The sequence below is a fragment of the Podarcis bocagei genome (assembly GCF_964188305.1).
Source record: "Podarcis bocagei genome assembly, chromosome: 1".
NCBI lineage: Eukaryota > Metazoa > Chordata > Lepidosauria > Squamata > Lacertidae > Podarcis > Podarcis bocagei.
In genome coordinates, this window is record NC_138125.1 from 86340598 (window position 1) to 86365782 (window position 25185).

Sequence of the window (25185 nt, forward strand, 5' to 3'; positions counted from 1 at the left end):
CTGATAGTTTGAACCATAAAAACATTATACCAGCATTATTTTGTTCCTAATGATCCCTAGCATGGGATTTGCCTTTTTCACAGCTGCCACACGCCTGTTGACATCATTTTCACCAAGATATCCACTATGACCACAAGGTCTTTCCTAGGCTGCATACAAACTACACCCTTAAAGCACATTCAGAACATACTGTCCCTTCCCAGAATTCTGGGCACTGTAGTTTGTTCAATGTTGCTGGGAACCGTAACCCTCTGAGAGGTGAACTACAGTACCCAGAATACTTTTGAGGGGGGATGTGCTTTGAATGTCCTTTAAAGGTATATAGTGTGTGTGCAGCCCTGGTCAGTCACTGCCAGTTCAGACCCCATTACTATATATGTCAAATGAGGATTTATTTTACTTACATTGAATTGTGTTTGCTATTTTAAGTTCACCCAGTTTGGAGAAATTCTTTTGGAACTCCTTGCAATCCCTTGTTTTGTTTTGACAACCCAGAACAAGTTAGTATCATGAGCAAACTTTGCTCCCTCAATACACTAATGGGACTCCATATGTTGGTGATAGTCTGTATCCATTTTGGTAAACGATAAGGTTTACAAGCTGCTTTAGGGTCTTCAACAGGCTACGTTGCTATTAATTCCCAATTTGGTGGGAGCAATAGCAGAGAGGGCAGGTGGGGGGTGAGAGAGGGAGGGAGGATAATACGATCTTGGAGTTGTAGAGTAGTACCATCCTTTTTCTTACAACTGTATTCAGAAAGTGTTCAGTTTAAATCATTAAGTGAAATCTACACACTTCCTTTGCCCTCATTGCCCTGTTGACAATGACAGTAAAGCAACAACTAGCTTAGTTTCTTGGCAGAGTCTACCCTCCACCTTTGCTTCCTCCCTTCCTGCCAATAGTACACAGCCCTTGCACTATCTAGATTCTAGACCATGTGCATCATTTTGCACCAATACTCTTCCTTTTCCCCATTGCTCTTCGTCAACACATCTCTGCCACTCCTTGTCCCTACATGTCCTTTCTTAACTTTAATCAAACCGACAACTTCCATCTTGCCTCAAAAAAACCAATGGATTTGTTCTCTGAGTCACTGAAATTATATGTCTGCTCAGCCAACATAGCATCATAGTTTTGGACTGCCCAAGTGCAAATATATACATACACTACTCTTTGTATAAATCCCTGTTGGCCTTGCCTGACACAATGCATATCCCCATCTAGTGTGCATACATAGAACTGCAATTTGTCTCTATCTCCCTCCCTTCCTCTCCTGCTCCCCCCTTGCTCAATCTTCTGCATGGTGCAATTTAGGAAGCCAGGCACGATGATTGTACACTGAAGAACCATGGCTGCCACGTGATAGCACAGTGTCTCATAGGACCTTAAACAGAGCAGGTGACAATGGTACTGTTAAAATTGCTTTGGCTGGTTTCAGTTGCCAAGTCTCCCCTGCCAGTTTGGAAGGTGTGCAAGGGGCTCCCGAGAGCTGCTCTGCCTTAACCAGCTGCATTTTGGGGGAAGAGCTGTACCCAGTGGTAGTGCAGCACATGCTCTGCAACCAAAGATCCCGGGTTCAACCCCTGGTGTCTCCAGCTGGGGCTGGGAAATGGCTTCCCAATCTGAAACCCTTAAGGAGGTGCTGCCAGAGAGTGCAAGCAATACAACTGACCTAGACATGCCAATAGCCCGATTTGCTATAAAACAGCTTCATAATGGCCTGCAGTAATTTTGGGTCCAAATTGCAGCACTGTGTCATATAGGCTGTATTGTAACTGTGTGCCTGGGGCTGGCTTGGGGAATTGAGGGGGTGGGTAGGCTGAGTGTGCCGAGATTAGGGCTGCCTGCAGTGAACCTGGAAATCCTGCCGCCTCCTTTCAAAAGCTCCAAAGCAACAAGAGATGCTGCTGCCTTTCACACCGCTGACCCGCCTGCCCACGCTCCTTTCCACCTGCTGCGTCTTGGGCAGGTAGGAAAGTGAAGTGGTTGTCTGCCCTTTCATTGGTTCTGTGTGTTTAAAGATCAAATGCAAAGCAAACAATTCCATTATGTTCACGAAGCAGCTTACATTAAGCATCAACAACAAAAAGCCCCAGGAATTAGCTGCAGTTCCTGCTATGTCTTCTACACTTAACAAATTCTCAGTTGGTAGAGCATGAGACTCTTTATCTCAAGGGTGTGGGCAGAAGATTCCTGCATTGCAGGGGGTTGGACTAGATGACCCTTGTGGCACCTTCCAATTCTATGGTTCTTGGAGGTTTAACTGTGGAAACTAGTGTGCACTATGCAACTTGCACTTTAATGTTTTAAAATATACGATCATTTCCTTGATTATTTTTTTAAAAGCATCCCCCTTACAAAGGGCTAGTTGCTTGAAATGATTTGGATCAAAACTGCTTCCAATGAGAACTGGTTAGCAATTTGAGCTTTTAGGGGGAAGAGCTAGGTGTCTATCTAGGTCGCCTGCTGGCAGCCTTCCGCAATATCCGAAGCATTTAGAATTTCAGCACTGCTGAGTTCTGAACAGATTTTACTTTTACCTTCGATAGCCTGGCCCGGCGGTATCAGCAGCTGGTGATGTTTGCAAGGCGGTGCTTGTGGGTAGCTCAGCTGTGCTATGGATTAGGAAGGCTGCTTTTTGGATCCCGATATGCGGCGGGGGTGGCAGTGGGCTCCATGCGGCCGTCGTGCCTGATGTGTGGGGGGGGGGCGCTGTGCTGCTTCTCCAGCATCTGACGTTCGCTCGACCACCTGCTGAGTCATTGTAGTAATATGCGGGGGGGGGGGGACTGGCAGCAGCGGTAAGGCGTTAGGTTTTCATTTTAAGCTCCGACTCTGGTGTTAGCTGAGATTTTAACTGCATGCATGAAAACAAACAAACACGGTGCTCGCCGCCCTCCCTAATGTTCAGGCCACAGCGGGAAGAGAGCCTCCTCCGTTTCACACGGCTGCACCAACACTCCCGAGGCAGAAGAAGCAGCAATCTCACAGCAGCTGCAGCAACCTCCGCACATCCTCAGAAGCATGAGAGCCAACTCCTAGGGGCCGCTGTGGTCCCTTCGCCCCCCCTTTATAAAATATTTGAGCGCCCCCCTCCCCAAAAAAAGAAGTTGATGGGCTTTGCCATTCAAATAGTGTGCGTGTCATGTGATCGATTATGTGGGTCCGGGCTTACCTGTCTCTCCCCCACCCCCATATTTCATTCAAGTTGGCACCTCTGCTCAGAGGCGCTTGTTACCCCGCTTCCCATCATACGCAGGCCTAGCAGCACTCAGAATAGGTGCCGGGGCTGAGCCTTGGCCCCTGTGATGGTAGGGTGCCACTGCGGCTTGGGGAAGCGAGCCCTGAGCAGCCCGACGCTCCTCCCACCTCCGCTCCCGGCTGGGGAAAACCCTGCCGCGTCTTGGGGCTGGTTCCTTTAAGAGCCTCCCGCCAAGGACGTGCGCGATTCCGCCGCGCAGCATCCTTGAGCTTCCTGGTTAAGGCAGCCGGGTGCAGGGGAAGAAAGTTTACGGCCGGCAGGTTCCACCCTGGCCTGACCCAGGGAGTGCGCGGCAGGCTGGGCACGCCTGCCCCCTGGAGGCTGTCTGCAGCGGCGCCGAGTGGCACGATCTTTCCCCGTCGGCTCCCCGTCGGCTCCCCGCGCGCTGGGAGCGGAGGAAGGGCGCAGCAAGCCGCGCATGGCGCTGGTGACCGTCTGTCGCTCCCCGTCGGGGAGCGGCCACTCGACACCCACCGGCAGCAAGGTGAGCTCGCACGCCGCTTCTAGCCCAGCCTCAAGCCGCCCCAAGAGAACCCCACCCTGACCCCCGACGGGACCCACACAGCAGCGGCTCTTCTTTTAGGCACGGCTGCGATCCATCATCCCCTTTCTGGGGCCGGCGGGGGGTGTTGTTTCGACGGCTGCGCCATCGTGTGCCCCTTTCTCGCCACCTCTCTCTCCCATTGCAAGCTGTATGCTGAGCTGTGCAAGCGACTGCACCTTGCACCATTTTGGCCCCGAAGGATCTGACCGTTTGTTTTCGCACCTCCCTGCAGGGGCGCTGTCGGAAGAAGGACTGGCTTGCGCGGGGTGGGGGGCGGCATTGCGCACAGAAGGGGGCCCAAGCGCCAAAGATCAGGCAAGAGATTTCCCCGTCCTCTTCTTCCCAGTAGAGGGAGCTCCCTGGGATGAAGCAGTAGCACCAGTGGGATAGGGAAAGAAAACGATGGTCTTCCACTCTTATGTGTAGGATTTCTTTACCTGCTGCAGCAGGGACTCGTGTTTCCCACCTTTGCCACTCAAGGTGGGCCAGTCTCGACCTGAAACACGAACTCCACTTAGCTGTTATGTCATACTTGCATTCAGTGTAAGTCACAGAGTGTCAAAAGGATGGGCTTTCTTCTTCTTTTTAAAGCCATCATTTGTAGGGGAAGGCCTGTAGATCCTCATGATGGCTATGTTCTGCCGCCATCCTTCTGAATACCAGTTGCTGGAAAGCTCAGCTGCTGTTGCTGTCGTGCCCCGTTTGCAGGCTTTCTGTAGGCATCTGGTTTGACCACTCTGAGAACAGGATGCTGGATTAAATGGGCCTTGGGCCTGATCCAACAGACTCTTCTTATGTTCTAGACTGCATCTGCTCTGCCTGCAGGTTCGATTCCCAGAGTTTCCAGGCCTGACACCCTGAAGAGACGCTGCCAGACCACGAAGAGATAATATTGAACTAGGTGGGCCAGTGGTCTAATTTGGTCTAAGGCAGCTTCCTATGTTAACACCTCTCATGGAGTAGTATTAAAATGTCCAAGCAGAGGCAACTACCTCTGTGCTGGTAGAACTAAGGTCACCAGATTTTTTTCAATGAATTTGGGGACACGTTTCAACTTCAGCCAAATTCAGTGGATTTTGTCAGGGAACCGATTTGTAAATCTGGGGACTGTCCCCGGGAAACGGGGACATCTGGTAACCTTATTGTAAACAGTTCTGGGTTGCCTAATGGAGCGGGAGAGGCATACAAAGGCATGATCTTGAGTATGTGGCATCCACAGAAAGGTATGGTGGAGGCATTTTACCAGCATCTTCCTTGGGCTGGGTGCTTGCACAACTCATAGCCTTCCTGGATGGGTGGGTGGAATGAGGGGTTCATACAGAGTGGAATAATCTGGCTGCATGAAGCCAGAATGTTTGAGCTTCACAGTCCCTCCTCATTGCGGCTGCTGCAGAGAGCAGGGGCCAGCTGTGAAACGCCCATTCAGCTCCTCTGGCCTGAGCCTCTCTGCCCCACACAGGGTGCCTTGTTGTGGGATTCCTTCCCTCCCTGATCAACTCTCTCTCTCAATTATCCATGTAAGGAAGCCTGTCAAACGCATGCCACAGTGGTCAATTGCCTTTCCTTGCTTGGGTCCCCACAGATATGCTTTCCCCAGTCCTAACTCCTTCCCCCTTTCTTTCTCTAATCAGCTCTTGACAGCTCAGGATCCTGTGTAGGAGAACTGGGCATTAATAAGTGACTTGTCAGGGAGTTTCACAACTTGCCACTTCCTGTCGGTTCCTTGCAGATTGCAACGTCAGGGGCCCGTGGAAGGCAGCAAAAAATATCCCTTGCAAAATAGCCTCAGAAAAGCAAGATTTCCCCACCCCGGAACACCAACCCTGGGATACCTCTGTGTCCCTTTGCACTGGGGTGCCTAGTGCTAGAGTTCTCACACCCCAAGCTTGGCAGTTTGCTGGGCTGATTGCATTTCAAGCATAATTAGACATTGTGCAAGGAGCTGGCAATTAGGAAGTGGCAGGGACAAGGTTTGTGTTTTTTTCCATGCTTAAAAATGTCACAGGAAATTGCCAACAGACTAGGAATCACATAGATAAGGTTATGCAAGAGCCTGAATTCAAGGCCGCTCCAGGAAAATATTTGCAACCATTCCAAGGAGACGGGAGACTAGCAGTGTCCTAAAATGGAACCACACTGTGTATTTCCAAGCTGGATTCCCTCCCACCCACCCACCAGCCCTCAGCTGTGAAACTGTGACATTGTGCAGGTCTGCACAGCTTGTGATCCACCAGGGCAAACACAGACCACCAGTCGCAGATTGTGAAACGCACAAGGCTTGATAAATCTAGTTTATTTCTTATAGGGGATATGGACCTACAAAAAACATGGTGGAAAGCACCTCTCAGCCCATAGATGTGGTCCGCAGGGAACACTCAGCTTAGTGGGACATAAGATGTCCAGGCTTGGTGCAGAATGCTAAGAATTAGTGTAGTAGCTAACAGCTTGAGCTGCAAAGTCCTTGGTTTGACCCTTGCCTTAGCAGGGAACTCGTTTTGTAGCTTTGGAGAAGCCACTCTCTTTTGGCCTCAGCCCCACCATCTATAGTGCAGGGATAATAATACTGACGACTAGATGATCTTCAGAGTCCCTTCCAACTCTACAATTCTATGATTGTTATTAATTGGTCACCTTTGTCTTCAGCAAGTGTTCTAGCTTCTTATATAGGCCAAGAACCAGCAGGTTTATAAAAGCATCCCTTTTATGGCAGAATCCCATATTCACTGTAGAGCCAGCCCTGATTTTCCACCTGAAGCGAAAATCAATATGGTGACCTTCTGTTCAGTTCTGAAGTGTTTTTTTTAATGACATGAAGACAAGAAATTGGAGGTAGGAAAATGGCACCCTTCTGGAATCTGTTGCCCATAGGTCCCAGATCCAGCCCTGACTTGTAGGCCCATAATGAAAGGCTAGCTACTTCAACATCTCTTTCAAATAAGGTTGAGAACCAAGCCAGCTTCTGTGAAGGGGGATGATCTCTGCATCCTGTGTCTAATTGTAGCATGCAACCTTAGTATTTGATTAGCTGCATGATGAGACATTTGGGGTTCTTTCTTTTACTCCCCCCCCCCATAAAAAGAGAACATCTCTAACCCTTTTGGTGCTGAGATAAATTGGGAACCTGCTTGTGAAATTGCAGATTTCTGAAAGCTGAGCAAGGCTTCCAAGACCTTAAGCTTCAGTGCTTAGACTTGGTCCTTCTCTCTTCTGAAATAATAAAAAATGATCCAAAACAAACACCAATGCACAAAGTCAGGCTGTCGCTTGGGGCCTGTAAAATATGGAAGTATGGAAGTCCTGTTGATGTTCGGGATCAGAGGTGGCATAACAGTTCTGTGCTTGTGGCACAGAAGGGACTGCTTGGAACAGGAACATTATGTCATGCTGGGTTATTCCATGGCAGAGCCAACAGCGCAAATGCAATTTTGAGGTGGTTTGGTTCTTCTGGTATAAAGGAATCGTTCTGAAGTTGCTATGGAAGGTGCCAGCCACCTGCCCCAGCCATGGGTGTAGCCCGCCAGAACTTGGGCCTTCTCCACTCTTACCTTTTGCCCCACTCTTTCCAGGCACAAGTCTGCACTTTAAAGCTCTGTGTTCAAGTGTGTTTCTTTTTTGCCACAGAGCTTTCCCTCTGAAATCAGAGCAAATGTCAATTCTGGTTTTCTGCAGATTGACATGTGCTCCGACTGAATACTAAAGAGTGGGTTTTTGCAGGGAAAGCTCTGGAGCAAAAAATAAAAAGTTCCTTGGACACGTACCTTTGAAGCACTGATTGTCCCTGGAAAAGACCAGAGGAAAGGCAAGTGTGGAAAAGCCCTTAAACCTGTGCTCACCAGCAGTGCGTTCTTTGTATGCCTTTTGTGTTGGCAAGCGTGAGCTTAAAACATTTCAGCTGTGCATGAGGTAGATGATTTTAATAATAAATGGTAGAATATTTTATGGTTTTACAGCCTGCATTTACAATGTTTGTGCATTGCTGTATGTTATGGCTTTGTGGTCTAGACAAATAAACTTATTCATCACTTAAAAGAAAGGCAGCCTGCTATCACTCCCAAGTCCCACCAAGGTAAAAGCCTCAGTGATTTAATTGGGTCAAACTGTTTTATCCCCAGGCCCATGCAGAGCTTGTCTGAGGCCTGGGGTGGGAGTCCCCAGTTGGCTAGGAGGCATGACAGTGCAAGTCTGGCAGACTTCCCCAGCCAGCTTAGCCCTCTGAGGAGTCAGTGCCATTTTTCTAGAAAAAGAGGTTCTGGAACTCTCCATGAACACCTCCCTCATTCTCTTAGAATGGCAGTGGTGCCCACCTGAGAGGTGCTGGGACTGAGTTCCGGAGAGTTCCGGCTGAACAAAAGCCCTCTGAGGGCCCCCTGCTCTGTGTGGACCTGCTTACCTCTGGAAGACCTAGGTGGCAGGGCCACCTCTACCATTAGGCAGAATAAGATGGCTGTTTTGGGCAGCATTTGCTGAGGAGTGTAGAGCACTCAGTAGAGTCGAGTGTAGAACTGAGTGTGCCATGTGATCTGCCTTGCAGTTCCCAAACCAGCCTGCTGCCCTCAGGTCCAAGGGAGGATGCTGTCCCATCTCCACTGTTCAGGTGATATTCAGGGGCCTGCCTGGTTGGCTTCTGCATATGGAATAAGGGGAGCGGCATCTTGCCCCTTTGGCTCAGGAAGCAAAATGCCTTGGGACAGCCCTTGGTGGAAATGACCGTGTCTAGGAGATTGGTGCCACATGTGTGGAAACTTAGAGCATCGTTTAATCTGGAGCAGGAGATTTCTTCTTCTTTGCTCTGGATCAGAAGTGACTGATCTACCTGGAATTCCCTTGCAGGATGAAGAGCTTCCTCGGAAGAGACAGCTGCAGCGACGGTAAGGAGCTAGCCTTTGTAATCCTGTCCCTTCACACATACATACAAACAAAAAGGCCAGGGTCCTCCCAAACCATTTTATTAAAAAAATGTTTTGGATTTAGTGTGTTACTCCCAGTAGCAGGAACCCAGCACCAGAGTACACCCCCCCTTAAGGCATTTGGGGGGGGCAGTTGCACTTTGCAACTTATTTTTTAAAAGATGGTTCCAATGCTGGAGCTGCATCGTGAAGAAATGCAGAAGGAAGAGAGTATAAATATTCCAAAACAGTGCAGTGGGTAGTGGCGGTGCAGGAAGGTGGAGCATTGCTGCTGCTTCTTCTAACTTTAAAAAAAAACAACTAGTGCTGCACCAAGAGCCCCTGTACTAGAAAAATATAGTGTAGGAGTTCAAACAGGAAAAAATAGTTGATTTATTTTTACCCTGTTTTTCATGAAGCATCCAAAGTGGCGTACTACAAAAGATATCATAACAAATTAAACCGTTAAAAAAGCTACAGGTTAAAAAGACAGCAGTGACCCAGAGTAAATTTAAATCATGAGACCATACTCTGGAATCAAAAATTAGCACACATTTAGGAGCATATTCTGGTGCCTTTCTAAGCTGAAGGGAGAGAGGGTGCCTGCACAGAGAAGACTCTTCTTGGTTACTGCCAAACACACATAAAAAGTGTGCCATAGCTCATTGTAATGAGCAAGAAGCAGAAAGGGAGCCTTCAGGTAATTGGTCCCAAACTGTTAAGGCAGTATAGGTCAAAAGCAAAACCTTAAACCTGGGTCAGTAGCTAAGTGGCAGCTAATGGAGCTCTTGTAGGAGTGGTGTAATATGCATGTGGTAAGGCACCCCGGTGAGTTGTCTAATTGTTGCATTTTGCACCAGTTGCAGCTTGCAGGGCAAGCTAAGGGCAGCCCCACATAAAGCACATTGCAGTAATCCAAACTCAAGGTTATCAATGCCTGAGTCACAGCAACCAACTGATGTGGGTGTTTGGTGGTGAGGAAGAGGAGAGAGTTGTGTTCCTCATTAATATCCCATGACATTTGCAAAACCAAATTGTACACCGCAGTCCCAATTGCATTGGAGGGAAGAATTACATTTTCACAAGAGAAGTGCAATCTTGAGACAAGATTGTGTGCAGCAAAAGCATAACAACTGCATGTTTGTTGCTCTGAAAAGAGGGGAAAAACCTTGCAAAGAAGAGTGGGGAATAGGATAAATTATCTTGCAATGGAAAATGTGCACCAAACAAATACATGGGAGGATACTGTGCATTAAATATAAATGTACAGTATACTGGAAAGATCTCTAATTCTGGTGAACTGGAAGGATCTAATTCCCTCGTCCTCTGTAACAGAACTTGCCATCTTTTCAAACACCTTTGAACTCTACAGGTGGGGCAGGGGGGTGAGGTGAACAGAGAAATAATGACTGGGGGAACAGCTACTGCCCACTTCCCCTACTTCTCCTCCACTCTAAATCGCTTCCCCTAGATAATCTCTGCTTTTTGAAAAATGATGGGAGCACTGTTAAACACAATAGTGTGTAGCATGTAGGGAGTATTATAGCCTTTTTGTCTAATTAGTCATGGGTTGGCAGTCATTTTTAGAGCACACATCTCTGTTTAAAAAGTGTGAGAAAAGCGGAGATTCGGCAAATAGTTTTTAAAAAATATTTTGAAAGGCACTCTTGGGGGGAATTCCTTATACTTTGTGTTGTTGTTTTTAAGTAGGTAATAAATCAATGTTGACATATTTTTCTTAAAAAAGGTTGCAATTTCTAAAATGCTTGCTTGTATTCCAGCTGAGTATAGCTAATATTGGTTATATGTTCCTTAGAATCAACGTTTTTCAACATTTTATTTTAAAATCTGATGTGATTTTCCAATATTCTGCCACCTCTGTATACATTTAATAGGCCTTAAGGCTTCTAGATAGCACAACCTACCTAGTTTGCCTTGATGGCTAGGCCTGCCTCTCTTGGACTACTTCAGATTTTGTGACTGTTCTGTAATTGCAAATTGCTCCCAAGCGTTCATGGGGAAGGGCCGTAGTTCAGTGGTAGAGCACCTCCTTTTATACAGAAGGTCTCAGGTTCAGTCCCAGGCGTCTCCAGGTAGGACTGGGACAGATTCCCAGCCTGAAACTCTAGAGAGCTGCTGCTGAACAGTGTAGAAAACACTCAGTTCAATGGATCATTGTCAGGGTAAGGCAGCTTCCTGCATTCCCCCTTAGAATGAGGAAGGATTTAATGGGGCAAGCTCTCCTTCTGGCGCAAGAGGGTTTTTCTACCTATCTCCGTTTCTTTCCCTTTTCAGCCACAGCTTCGTCATGGTCAAAGGAGCTGCTTTGCTCCTGCAGGAAGAAGAAAAGCTGGAGTCTGTGCAGGAAGGCCCAGCCACCCCCCTGGACCACAAGCCTAAGAGTGAGAATGCCGCGGCTGAACAACAGGAGCAGCACTTACAGCAAATGGTGGGGTTGATGCGGCCAGAAGACAGCATCCGGCTGGTGAGACTGTGAGGGCAGGGAGATACGGCAGAGTGTGGATGACAAGAGACAGGAAAGCAATTGGCCTGACCACAAAATGTGCCTCTTCGGATAAAGAGTCTGGAGCAGGCGGTTATGGAGTTCAGTGTTTTTGACTGCCTTGTAAAAGAGTTTGCTTGGGGCAGGGCCTTTGCCCTTTCCCCTCCTCCTGTTCTGGAATCAGCACGGTCTCCATTTCCACCCACTCAACCCTGCCAAGGCCCAACACCCAGGGCAAATTCCCTTCCCTGCCTGGCTCAGCATTGCTTACTATTGGAACAAAAAATATTCCAGCTTTCTGCTGCCAAGCCAGGCCAGTTTAAGATTCATTCTGTTCATCAAATGATCTTATCTTGACCTTCTGTAGTAACACCCACAAATTACAATTAAAGCACATGGCTTCACCCACCCCAAAGAGCCCTGTAGGTTGGTGCTGTTTACTATAGGTCTGTGATTAGTAAACTATTTGTTTATTACTTATTAAACTTCTATACCACCCTCCATCCGAGGATCACAGAGTGATTTACAATATAAAAACACAAAAATACATAGCACAGTAACAAACAAATACAATAACATCCTCATCACCACAGAGTGTTTGTTTTATTTATTGCAGCTCCCATGGGAAGTTGTGACTATTAAGATGGTATAGCTGTGCTTTAAATGTATGTTAGTGGGATTCCTTTCCTTAATGGCATAAGTGCTTTCCTGCGCTCCTGTCCAGAGCCACCAGCTGAACCCAGTGTGCCATGCTGCTGTCCTACAGGCCTGGTTGGGCAAGCCGTGCCACAAGAGACAACTGTTCTGAAATGAAAGAGGGCTATTTTCTGCAGACACAATATTTCAGAAAAGGGAGGTGTGTGCCCTCAGGCTCCGGCCTAGTTCTAAGAGGCATTAAACCTGTGTCTAGACAGTATCGCTTCAGGCTGTGGGTGGGATTCACATGACTGAATCCTTCCATCGTGGGATCGCACCTGAAGCCTGAAAGGACACAAGTTTACTGCCTCAGTGAGAACGCCTTAGTGACCCAGATTGCTTCCCAGGCTAGTTCAGCTGGTCTGTGGAGTAGACACCCGACTATTAACTCCTTCCTCTTGACCTTGATCTTCACCTTTCTCCTCCTCTTAGCACGATTCTAGAATCTGTGTTGCCTCTTGCCTGGGAGTCCTGTGATAATATGATTCCGCTTTGCCTTCCTGCTGCAAAACTCTGTGCTGGAGAGGCCTGGCTTCTGAGAGCCTCATTGTCCACGCTTGTGGAGGCTCAGAGCAGGGTGGCGAGGGATTCCTCTCCTTGAGGAATGTGGTTTTCAGCAGACATTCAGCCGGGAGCTGCAGCCACTTCCCCATTTATGGCCTGCGGGGCTTTTGCTCACTTGGGCAGACAGCCAGAGCTGGCGTCTCTGCCGAGTCTGATCCCGGCTTTGGCTTTGGGGACTCTGCTGGGAGATTTCCAAAGTAGCATGTGCTGGGTTTTCTTTCTTTTCTAGAGAGTGAGTCACAACAGCCTCCAGGTACCTGGGGCAGTTCCTGAAGGCAGCGGTTCTCATGCTGCTTTTTGGTAGCTGCTGATGTTCTCAGGAGCTTAGCAGACGTGGCTCATTCGGAAGTTCAGTAGCAGCAGACAAGCTGCCCTAAAAGATAGCTTGCTCCCCACTGCGGATCTTCCCTTGCAGTGTGGAAAATAGAGAATTAAATAAACAAACATGCATCTGTCCAGTATAATCTCAGTTCAGGCAAGTCAGTACTGAGGTCTCATATGCTTGTCTAGTGGTCCACAATAACACTCCCTGCCCCCTCTCTGTGTGTGTCTTCCTAGAACATGCCCCAAACCCCTTGGCAAAACTACTGAAGATCTATGGCATTTGCCAATGTGGAAAGTAAAAATGTGGAAAGAAAAATATGAAAAACACTCCCATAACACTTAGGTCCAGAGGCTCTTCCCTCTGATCCTACCACGCAATGCCAAACTGCATTCACTTAATCCAGGGGTGGGGGGCCTTTTTCTGAAACTTCCCTTCTATTTCCTAATGATTTTGTGCTAAAAGCCTTGTATAATATGATTTTCAATGGATGATTTAATAGCTTTGAGAACCTCAGTGCCAGGGGCTCTTGGGCTCAGAGATGAAAATGTGATGCACTTATTTCTGGATAAATGTAAATGGAGTTTCTCCTCAAAACCCTTTCCCCCCTCGTACTGAAAAGTGCACAAATGGCTACTGACAAAGGAACAAGGGGCACTCTGTCTTAGTCCTACTTGGATTATCCCAAGTTGCTATCTTATGTTATTTCCACACAAGTAACAATATGATACTTAGCTATGACACTGGTCTCAGGAATCATGGAATTTTTTTCAGAAGTTGCTGGTGGTGCTAAACAAAGAACTATCCCTGGATCTGCCAAATGCACCACCAACAGTTATGGTGGAATCTTACTGTCATATGTGTGGAGGTGACACACACAGGGACAGTCTTGCAAGGACTGTATGTTTGTTTCCCTCCTCCAGGCTGTGAGGCTGGAGTCGGCTCGAGCTCACCGGATCCGGTACTTGCTGGTTGTGTCAGCAGCAGAGGTGGAGAGCAAGAGTGAGATGGTGCTGCTGGGAGTTGACTTCCCTGAAGAAGGGTGAGATGACAAGGGAAGGAGCACGAAGAAGCAGAAGGGGTGGGGCCCAGGCACTTCTAAGCTAGAAAGCTTCCAGCTGTCTATACTGTCCTGCCTTGTATCTTCTGCATGATGTCTTTCATCAAGGCTAGGACCAAAATGAGATACCCAATAAGGTTCTATTCTTGACCCACTTGCCTGAGAATAAGCCCCATTTAATTATATAGGACTTTCGTTCTGAGTAGACATGACTAGGATTGTGCTGAAAGTCTCTTAGACTACAGGCTGATGCATACTACTTCCTTGAAAGTACCGTATTTTTTGCTCTATAAGACTCACTTTTTTCCTCCTAAAAAGTAAGGGGAAATGTGTGTGCGTCTTATGGAGCAAATGCAGGCTGCGCAGCTATGCCAGAAGCCAGAACAGCAAGAGGGATTGCTGCTTTCACTGCACAGCGATCCCTCTTGCTGTTCTGGCTTCTGAGATTCAGAATATTTTTTTTCCTCCTCCAAAAACTAGGTGCGTCTTATGGTCTGGTGCGTCTTATAGAGCAAAAAATACGGTAAGTCCCATTGAATGCGGTGGATCTTACTTCTGAACAAACATGCATAGGGAACAGGCAACATTCTCTGCTTCAATAACCAAGGTTGTGTTCCAAATTACCATTAGCCGAAGGCAAGTACCGTTGAAATTAATGGGGCATGCTTCCAAGAAAATGCACTTGGAAGAACACAACCCCTTTTCTCTCTGCATGATGTTTGTTCAAAACCCTTATCGAAAGCATCTTTGCTTCAGAGTGCTTTCTTTCTGTCCTTCGCTGTGTGTGTATCTAAACTCCTTAATGTATTTTACTCCCTGGTCGAACTGGTTTGGCAACCCTTCACCCAGTCTTTCCTCTCCACCCCATTCCCAATGTCTGTGCTCCAGAAGAACCTTTGTTTATGTATTCCGTAAGGGCACAGGCACGCGAGCATGCCGCAGGAAGACGTCCAAATCAAGGAGCTGAATGGAAGATAGCTGTGCAGTTCGCCAAGCAGCTCTGTCACAGCTCTGGAATGCTTGCTTGGCTTTGCTATCAGTGATTTTTACAATGCTGATCAAGCTATTGAAAAAGCAGGTTAAGAGGCGAGTGCAGATGGGGTGAATGGGGAACGTTTGTAGGACAAGCACAGGGACCATAACAGGGGTCAGCAAACTTTTTCAGCGGGGGGGACCAGTCCACTGTCTCTCACACCTTGTGGGGGGCTGGACTATATTGGAGGGGGGGTGAACGAATTCCTATGCCCCACAAATAACCCAGAGATGCATTTTAAATAAAAGCACACATTCTACTCAGGTAAAAACACACTGATTCCTGGACCATCTGCGGGCCGGATTGAGAAGGCGGTTGGGCCAGATCCAGCCCCCGGGCCTTAGTTTGCCTACCCATGGACTATAATAACCCCTTCAGTAGCTACCTGATCTCTTCTCTCTTTACCTCCCAGCTCGGCTGCCTGCACACTGGGGATGGTGCTTCCACTTTGGAGTGACACTCAGGTCTTCCTTGATGGCGATGGGTAAGAGACAGACCTAACCCCACCAGGCACCCACAATGCTCCATGTAATTGTAATCCTCATATAAGCTCTGTGCTTTGCAAACAAACTAGGATACTCAAACAGACTGAGATAGTGAGAGGCCATTTTTTTGGTGTGTGTTTATTTTTCTCCTCGCCCAGTTTCACCAACACTGCCTGCTCTCTCATCTGACTTGAAAATGGTCTCCACAGACTACAAACCACTTACGTCCTGAATAGCTACGGGAGAGTTTGTGTTTTTTGCTGTCTCTCCCTCCAGTATTAAATGGAAACCAACCATTCTTTTTTGCATGGTCTCTCTTTCTTAAAAAGTCTCCTTGAGAGCCTGCCCCATGCTGTGTCTCATCTTATGGTTGTTGTTGTTAATAATAGCCATGTAGCACCACTAATGTGCACAGCTTTATTTCAGTGAGTCATTCTTGTGTTTAGTTCCATGATGGAAGAGGACTAGGGTATGTGTGTTCATGCCAAACTTTTCACAGGAAAGGTATGTTTTGAAGGAAATCCAAGAAGGTCTACTTCACACAGGTTTCCTGGAGAACAGTTCTAGGCATAAGGGGCAAAAGGGGGTAAAAGGCAGAGTCATCTGAGTTAGCAGGAGAGCTTCAGGCAGTTGAAGGTGGTTGAGCTTGAGGTACAAAGGCCTTGAGTGGCCATATTTGGGGATAAAAGAGCAAAGAGATGGACTTCTGGGCCTTAATTAGCCGTGTTTAGGGAAGTTTTTAATGTTTGATGTTTTATTCTGTTTTGAATCTGATGAGAGCTGCCCAGATTGGCTGGGGAAACCCAGCCGGATGGGAGGGGCATAAATAAATGATGATGATGATTATGATGATAACAAAATTTAAAAAATCCTTCCAGTAGCACCAGTAGCACCTTAGAGACCAGTAGCACCTTCAGATACATTGAGTGTATCTGCAGAAGTGTGCATACACATGAAAGCTCATACCAATAACAAACTTAGTTGGTCTCTAAGGTGCTACTGGAAGGATTTTTTTTATTTTGTTTCCACTATGACAGATCAACATGCCTACCTACCTATAACTAGATGATGATGATGATGGAGGTCTAACTAGGGTTCAGGGCCAACCCAATGTATTTTGGGGGTTCAGGCAAAAAAAAAAAAAAACATAAATCCAAATTGTACCTTCCAAAAAAAAAAATAGATAAATAAAAAGCAGACACTTTTCCACCCTTCAGTGCATTTGCCATTTCAAAAAAATCAGAACTCCTCAAACAGGACACTGGTCAGTCACTAAACCACAACTGCAAGCAATCAGACTTTCAGGTTTCCTTGTCCAGAAGGGAAATCAATAGCTCCCTGAAAACTCCAGGCTAGTTTACACTGCATAGTCAGGAAAGTCACAGGAGCATTCCAACAGCTGAGGGGCAAACCCACAATGCAGGCCTCGTCATAATACCGCACATAAAATACAACCGTCTGTTTAACTTCCAGAGTTACACAGATACTGCTTTGCAACTTACTTTTCTGGCTCCCCGCCCCCTCCTGAGGAAAAGTAATCACAGTCTAAACTCAGTGGGGCCTGACAACTGGCCTGGTCTCAGTCGAGTTGTTAGAATTTTCCATATTTAACTTGTCCCCTGCAGAAAACTTTATGGTTAGAATGAGAGAAAAATAATTTATTTGCTGAGGCTGAGAATTTTTAGAAGGATTAAGCAGTGCAGAAGAAGCATACCTAAAATATTGACTTCAGCTGGCGCCATCCTTTCTAGAATGCGTACATTAAGGTTGTTGCCATTGCACAAGGCAAGAAGCAACACTATCCTGACTTTTAGATCTCAAGAGCAGAAAAGGATCAGATTCTCTTTTTTGCTTACAAATGGAACCTGGCACCATAGAAGATCTCAAACTAGTTTCACAACTGTGCCAAGTACTGCATTGTTATTTGCCTCTTTCCGTATACCTGCATCTCAGGTGGAGCGCTCCCAAGTTACTTGTGACACTGCTCTCCCCTTCTCTTTCCCCAGGGGCTTCAGTGTGACGTCTGGTGGGCAGACCCGTATCTTTAAGCCCATTTCAGTCCAGACCATGTGGTAAGCAAGGCTGTCAGGTAGGGTGAAAAGCGCAAGGACATGTGTGGGAAAGGATGAATGTGGGGAACAAGGATATAGTTGCCACTATTGCTTTGGGTAGGCTGGGAGAGGGGCATTATGGAGGAAAAAGGGAAGAGAGATGTGCATTTCTCTGATGGCAGTGGTAGCCTTCAGAGGATTTTTTTAGCGCATCTCTGATGTCTGATTGTCATCTCTGCTCTCAGGTCAGCGCTGCAAGTGCTGCACAAGGCATGCAGCGAAGCTGTCTGCAACAACCATTTCCCAGGAGGCAGTGCGTTGAGCTGGACCGAGTGGTATCAGAAGGCTGTGAACTCGGAGCAGAGCTGCATTAATGAATGGCTAGCCATGTCCGACTTGGAATCTGTGCGGCCCACTTCTCCTGCAGCCTTCTCTGACCAGTCAGTGATGGCCCTTCCCCTCCTAGGGCTGGTTATAGGCTGTGAATGATGTAGTCAGCAGAGCTGCAGTGGTTCCAAGGTGGAACTCGATACCATGCAGTAGTCCAAAGCACAGACATTTCAGGTGGCCCTGCTAGCCAGTTTTAGGGACTACTGTGCAGAAAGTTCTTCTACAGGTCATGAAAGGGAAGGGTCCTTGTTTTTGTTTTTTTGTAATAATGAGGGAGGGAGGGAGATGCTGATCAGAGACACAGATCAGAGCAGAAGCCCACCCCCAGTTCAGGTCACGTAGCATCACTTTTTGTGGTGCACTGGAGTGGAGTGGTTTGGGTACCAAACTAGTACTTGAGAGAGACCCAGGTTAACATTCTTACCCAGCCATTGAGTTCACATGGTGATATTGGGTCAGTCAGAGCCTAACCTACCTCACAGCAACTTGTGAGGATAAAATTGAGGTGTGTGGGGGGGGGAGTAATAAATAAGGCCCTCAGAGGAAGCTCAGGATATACATGCAATAAATGAACGAGCACATTTACAAATGCGTAAAAGCTATCTAGGGAAATGCAAAGCTTTGGCATGGTGTCAAGATTTGTAACCCTACTGCCAATGGGGGAGGGATTCTCTAGGTGTGTCATGGTGTCTGGGGCAGAGTCTGGCGAGCCAAGAGCTTTGCCGACCCTCCGTCTCTGTGCCTCAGGCCGACAGCACAGGAGATGACAGAGCGGATGATCCGGGCCAAGCTGCGTGAGGTGATGGCCACCACTGACCTGGAGAACATCACCTCCAAGGAGGTGGGATGTTGGGCCAAGGGGGTGAGGGAGGAGGGGCCGGGGGAGAGAGAATGTGAGGGAATGGAGACGTGGGGGGGGGTGTGAGAGAGAGAGGGGGTATGGGAGCAAGATATGTAAAACGGACTGGGAAGGGAATGTGGGAAAGCAGGGTTATGTATAGGGGTTGGAGTGATGGGTGAGGGACAGGGAATGGGCATGTCATTAAAAAGCAGCCAGGCTCAAAAGGGACCTCAGGCACTCACAAGCTCCCTCCCTCTCTTCCTGCAGATCCGTACAGAACTGGAGCGGAGAGCCGGTCGGAGCCTGAACGACTATAAGGAGTTTATTGACAATGAAATGCTTCTCATTATGGCTCAGATGGATCGGCCCTCCAGGATTTTTGACTATCTCTACTTGGTGAGGAAGTACAGGAAAGGGATCCATGATGCCAGCAGACTGGAGCTCCAGGCCCCTAAAAATGGCAGTCCCTCCTCTCAAGAGTCCTCAAAATTATTTCCTGGAATGGCAGGAAGATGGAAGTCTTGCCGTTATTTTGAGGCCTCCAGGCTTTGCCTTCCCTTCCACCATAAAAGGAAGCAAAGCCCCCTGTAAAGCCTCTCCCTTTTACTACCTACAGGGCCTTCTTGAGAGATAGCATGGGGCAGCAGATTTATATTCTTTACTTCATACAAAGTTGAAAATCACAGCAAGCAGCTAAGGCTGCAATCCTAAATGGATGGTTTGCACTGAAAAGGCTCCATCTTTGGTGGCCATCAGTCTAGCCTCAACAGGTGGTGGAACATACAGAACAGCCTTGGAAGCTGACCTAAGAAACTGGACAGGCACTATTAAATTAGTATACCGCCCTATACCTGTAGGTCTCAGGGCGGTTCACGGTTACTCCCTCACATAAAAATCACAACCAAGCACTTGATCAGGAAGATGACTCTCTGCTATCTTTCTACATGCTGGCAATTTTTCTGTTGGGTGCATATTCAAAACCTCAGTTCCTTCACCTGCCCAGTCTGCAGTGGTATAAGCTAGGAGGGACTCTACCACATGATTTGGCCAAATGTGTTCGGTTTTGAGTATTTAATGAGCATTTGCAGGATGGCTGAATGTTTGTGAACTATTTGCACTCACCTGGGACTGAGCTCTGTGAATGGTGTTGTTCCTTTTTGTCCCAGGGCTCTGAATGGAATGCAGCCAACTTTGAGGAGCTTCAGAGGAACAGGTATGTCACCAAAAGATGCTGCTCGGAGAGCAAAACTAGTACCTTCGGGAACTTCATCTGATCTGGATTCCTTGGACACTGAGATGACCATTTGACACACCTCTCCGTGTAAATTTGCCTTCTAGTCAGAAGGGATTTCTACTATGCATTCCAACCCGACTCTGAGATACTGAGCAACTGCAGTGGGGGATGTTTAGGAAATGGGACATGGTTTAGTTAGTTGAGGCCATGCTAAAAACATGGTGAAAAAAAGCTGCTCACATTCTCTGTTGATTACTCCTTGCCTTGCCTTACAGGGTCAGCCACATCCTTAATGTCACCCGTGAGATCGACAACTTCTTCCCAGAGCACTTTACGTACATGAATGTCCGGCTCTACGATGAGGAAACCTCACAGCTGCTGCCACACTGGAAGGAAACCTACAACTTCATTTCAGCTGCCTGGTGAGAAGTGGACACCAAAATGGTAGTTGCGATTTCAGCTGCAGCACTCATGTATTGCAAGCTTGGCTTACCAACATGGTCCCCATCTAGTCAACGGGATTGCAGGCACAGAAATGGGCTTTTCAGTGGGAATCCAAGGGCTGAGGTGGAAGAGGAGGGCTCTTGTCACAAAAAGCCCCCACCTCCCTGAATGAAATGTCAGCTGTTGTTTGAGAGGACCTGTGATACCAGGTAGGACTGTCAGCCCATTCTCTCCTTTCACCCCAGAATATTTTGCAGGTGAGAATTTGGCACAGCCCATGATGATGATGATCCCATCAGACTGGGTTGCCCCAATGCACCCTCTGCTTCATTAAGAAGTACAATGCCATCAGTTCCTAGCTTTTGATCTCTGTCAGATTTGACACAGCCAGTTACTCGTTTGGAAGAGCAAGCAGCTGAATCCAGCCATCTCCTCCCATATTGGAGGATTCATAGCTCAGAGCTACAATCACCACTGCTGGAAACAATATCTGGAAATTCCCATTGTTGCCTTAGCTCATCATTCAGGAAACTGTGACCCCCCTCTACATGATGTTGGACTGCAACTCCCATCAGCATGGCTAATGGCCAGGAATGATGGGGGTTAAGACTTCAACACCATACGGAGGGGCAGAAGTTCCCCATCCTTGCCCTAGCTATATCTCTGCTTCATTTATTTTTATTACTACATTTATATATCACCTTTCCTCCAAAGATCTCAGGGTAGCACATACTGTTTTCCTTTCCCCCAGTTTATCTTCACAACGACCCTGTGAGGTAGGTTAGGCTAAGAGATGGTGACTGGCCACAGCGAGCTTGCTTCCTGGCCAAGTGGGGACTTAAACCCTGGTCTCCCAGGTCCTAGTCCACCACTCTAACCACTACACCACACTGGCTGTTGAACAACCATTATGTTTTCCAAGCAGCAAGGATAGTCAGTCACTTGGATTCATCATGATCACAGCACAGTGGCCTTAGCATAATATACCTAATCTGTGCCTTGGCAAGTGTTGAGTTAGGCCAAGAAGCTGGGGTATCCTACTCTTGGCTGAGGGTACAGCAACTGGATGCTGAACTTCCTGACTGTCCTGGGTGATGTTGTAGCCTTGCTTATAGCAAATATTCATTCCCCACAGGGCACAAGGCTCTCGGGTGTTGGTGCACTGCAAGATGGGCGTGAGCCGCTCTGGCTCCACAGTGATTGCATATGCCATGAAGGAGTATGGGTGGTCACTTGAGCAGGCCCTTTCTCATGTACGGGAACGACGCCCAATTGTCCACCCCAATCCAGGATTCATGAGACAGCTGGAGCTTTATCAGGGCATTCTGGACGCAAGGTAAACCCAAGGGGAGGGAGTGCAGGTCTGGTCACTGTGTATGTATGTGGGGAGGGCAAGGGAGACTGATGGGAGCTGCAGCTGACCAGCCTGATCAGACCACAGCAGAAGGCTTTGTTGTTATTGTCCAAGGACCAAACTACATGTTACATGCAACAGCATGATTATCCTCTTAGACTGGAAAATCTACTTTCAGTGTGGCTATTGGGATCAGAGAAGATCTCCCTTTCCTGGGATTCTAAGCACCTGTGTGCAAAGGCAAACAGGAAATATTCCGTGTGGAAAAAAATGATGGGGGTGCCAAAGAGTGGCAAGGAAAAGATCCGGCATCCATGCCAACTGCTCCATTTCCAACTTCCACTCCAGAGCACTTCTTCCAGTTAAAAAGGGCTGTTTCGTACAGTGGTACCTCGGGTTAAGTACTTAATTCGTTCCGGAGGTCCGTACTTAACCTGAAACTGTTCTTAACCTGAAGCACCACTTTAGCTAATGGGGCCTCCCGCTGCTGCTGTGCCACCGTAGCACGATTTCTGTTCTCATCCTGAAGCACAGTTCTTAACTTGAAGCACTATTTCTGGGTTAGTGGAGTCTGTACCCTGAAGCGTATGTAACCTGAAGCGTATGTAACCTGAGGTACCACCGTATTGCTATGCACACAATATTTAATCTTAAACAGGGAGGCACTGATAGCAAAGTTGTCCCACACTAATAGTGCAGCAAAAATTAAATAGACATTGTGATTATCTTTAATATGTGTAATTAATGCTTCTCACTGTAACTGACCGGATTCAAAGTCCATTCTTTATTTGGCTCTTTATTTAGCATTCCTTGCTGAATAATCTCTTACATTGTTCACCTCATGTTACTACGCAGCCGACACAGCAGCCTATGGGAACAAAAGGCAGGAGATGCCCACTCAGAAGGTTCTCCAGATATAAGTGATGCCAGCAGTGATCCTTCAGGAAGCCCATACTATGAGACTTTAAGCTCAGAAGAAGAACCAGAGGAGCCAGTGACAACCCCCCAGTATTGCTTTCGTCCTTTGCGGGAACCTCCTGAAGAACCTCACCATCCGGTGGACCTTCCTGATAGTCCCAGGCTCAGTCTTCAGGCCACAGAAGAACCTGGGGCATCGGATGACTCTGGAGCTGAGGAAGTGCGAAGACACCTGGCTACGATGAGAGTGCCAGAGAAGCCAGCCACGCTCAGACGGGAACGCATCAATCTCTATGCTGTCATGCGCAGCATCAGTGAAATGGACAGCCCAGAACGCCACATCTCTGTACCAGAGTGTGCTGCTGAGGAAGAGGTAAGAGGGTCATGTAAGGGCATGCTTCCAGAGAGAGGCAAGTGGAAAGAGTAAGGGAACTTATAATGGAGCCTCAAGGCATACAGGGGAAACAAAAATGGCAATGGATAAATCAGTGGATCTGAAACCTCAGCTAATGCGAAGATGAATGGTAGAGGCAGGATGAAGGAAAACCCTTTGTAATTGCTGGCCCTCATTCAATCTACCTCTTCTTCCTCCAACAGGTATTTCTTCATGATGAAAAGAAGAAGACTGTGACCTTTGAGCCATTTCCCCGAAATGAAGAGAATTCAGGGTCAGGAACAGACTCTACAGCAAAGGCGCCACTGCCAGAGGAAGAGGAGGCTCAGGGTCGCAGGGCCAGGCGACGCGGGCGGAGGGCTCACCGGGGACGTCGCCATGTTTGCAAGCAGCTTTCATACTACCCGGCACCAGGCAGGGTGCGCAAAGTTGTCCAGCGCATGGAGGGCCCTGTCCCATTTGGCCGCAGGCCCGCCTTACAACACCGGCTCTCTGTGGCTCAGCTGGCTGATGCTGCCCTGGTGGTGAGCCGGGCCAAGGAGTTTGAGGGACACACAGATCCCGAAGGACCAGACAAGCTCCGGTCCCCTTCTCCTCAGGAATCCAAACCTGAGGAAAGCACTGCCCTCTGTTCTTCCTTGCCCTGCTCCCGGTCCCGGCGGATGGTTCGCCAGGCCAGCGTAGACATGGACCCCAACTCAGGGTGAAACCCTTGCTGTGGCATTTCTCCCTTTCTTCTGTTCATAAGTGGAGTGATAAATGGAGCCCTGAAGGCCAAACAGGTTCACTTCCTATTGTTGGGGGTTTCTTTCCTCTGCCTGAAGCACTATTGGCAGCTGGTGTGGGAAGTGGCAATTTAAAGCTGCCTGGGAGAAGGGCAGGAAAGAGGAGGGAGACCATCCCTTTAAGAGACTATAGTGCTTCACAGGCTCTCCATCTCTTTCCATAGCTATGGAACTGCACTGGGGGCAACCAGCGCTCTTGTGGGGCTCTGTCCAACCACTTATTTCAGACCTCTAAATGGCCTTGAAGACTGCACAGCTCCAAGATTTATACTGCAGGGCACTTCTGCTTCTTCCTTCAACTCACTTTTGATAACACTACCCTTTGTTAAAGCCGCGGGGGTCCCTGTGGCCTCCCAAGATGTCGCTGGGCTCTTAACTATCTCCAGCCGTGCCAGCATGGTGAATGGTCAGAGATGATGAGAGTAGTAGTCCAGCACATGAGGAGGGCTCTGGGCTCCCCACATCCCTACTTTATGAGGTGGGGCCAGGGAAGTAGTATCTCACTGTGATCCTAACCGGGGAAGAAACGGCCCCTGTTTACTTTTGCACACACATACACAACCACTGTGCCATTGCCAGCTTCACTTTGCTTGGGAATAAAAAAGTTGGTTAACTTTCCACTTGCTTGAACTCTGGTCTTGTCCTTTTCTTTGAAATGTGTGTCCTAATGCTTGGGACCTAATCTGTGACCACAAACTCGCCTACCTGAGGGAGGGAAACGGGGGACAGTTTTTCCTCTGGCTAGACTACTCAGTATCCACACACCTGTGGGGCTCTGTTAAAGACAGTGTGGCTGCATGGTAATAGCTGGTCATTTTAGCCACTGGCCATTTGCGTTAGGGAACAACGGGTCAATAAAGCATCCCACAACATAGGGCTGTTTGCAGAATCAGTTTTCCGTGGGCCCCTCGATCGTGCGGTGAGCTGAGTTTTACCTATGCAGAATGAGGGCGCAGCTCACCATGTGACCAGTAGGTAGAGTGTGCAGACAGCAAAGCACATGGTCACACGCGCCCCAACTTCTCCAAGCGCTGACGAATCCCAGGGAGAATTGGCGAGCCTGGTTTCATTACATGTAAGCATCAGAACCTCTAGCGGAGGGTGGGGAGAAACTACAGTTACCAGCAACCCTTTCGGTCCGCTTCCTGCTTGCGCCATGGCGTCGTTGCGTAATTTTACGTCGCCGCCATCTCATGCCTGCTAAAAAGAACAGAGCTAGGAACTTAATAGAGTAGCTTGTCTCATTGTCATATGGGGAAGCTGGATGTATATTTTTTTTTTGTCTCCAGCTGAAAGCGAGAGCTGCCCTTGGTAATTGACGGTGAGACTCAAGATTTCAGCGTAGTTATTTACTGAGAAGCAGAACCAGAAAGTATTCAGAGAGACAGCAGCTGATGTCAGGCCTTACTTCGCGTGGAA

General features: G+C 47.9%; 1 protein-coding gene across 1 annotated transcript; it reads left to right on the forward strand.

Annotated features, from left to right (window-relative positions):
* The first annotated feature begins 3425 nt into the window (after nt 1-3425).
* Nucleotides 3426-24386, forward strand: SSH3 (slingshot protein phosphatase 3). The gene is made up of 14 exons (XM_081170443.1): nt 3426-3746; nt 8637-8674; nt 10988-11177; nt 13701-13819; nt 15283-15354; nt 17362-17427; nt 17652-17846; nt 18544-18637; nt 18905-19033; nt 19804-19850; nt 20147-20293; nt 21451-21651; nt 22525-22960; nt 23185-24386. Exons 1-14 carry the CDS (start codon nt 3681-3683, stop codon nt 23686-23688), a joined length of 2304 nt encoding a protein of 767 aa, XP_081026569.1. The 5' UTR covers nt 3426-3680; the 3' UTR covers nt 23689-24386.
* Nucleotides 24387-25185: the final 799 nt, after the last annotated feature.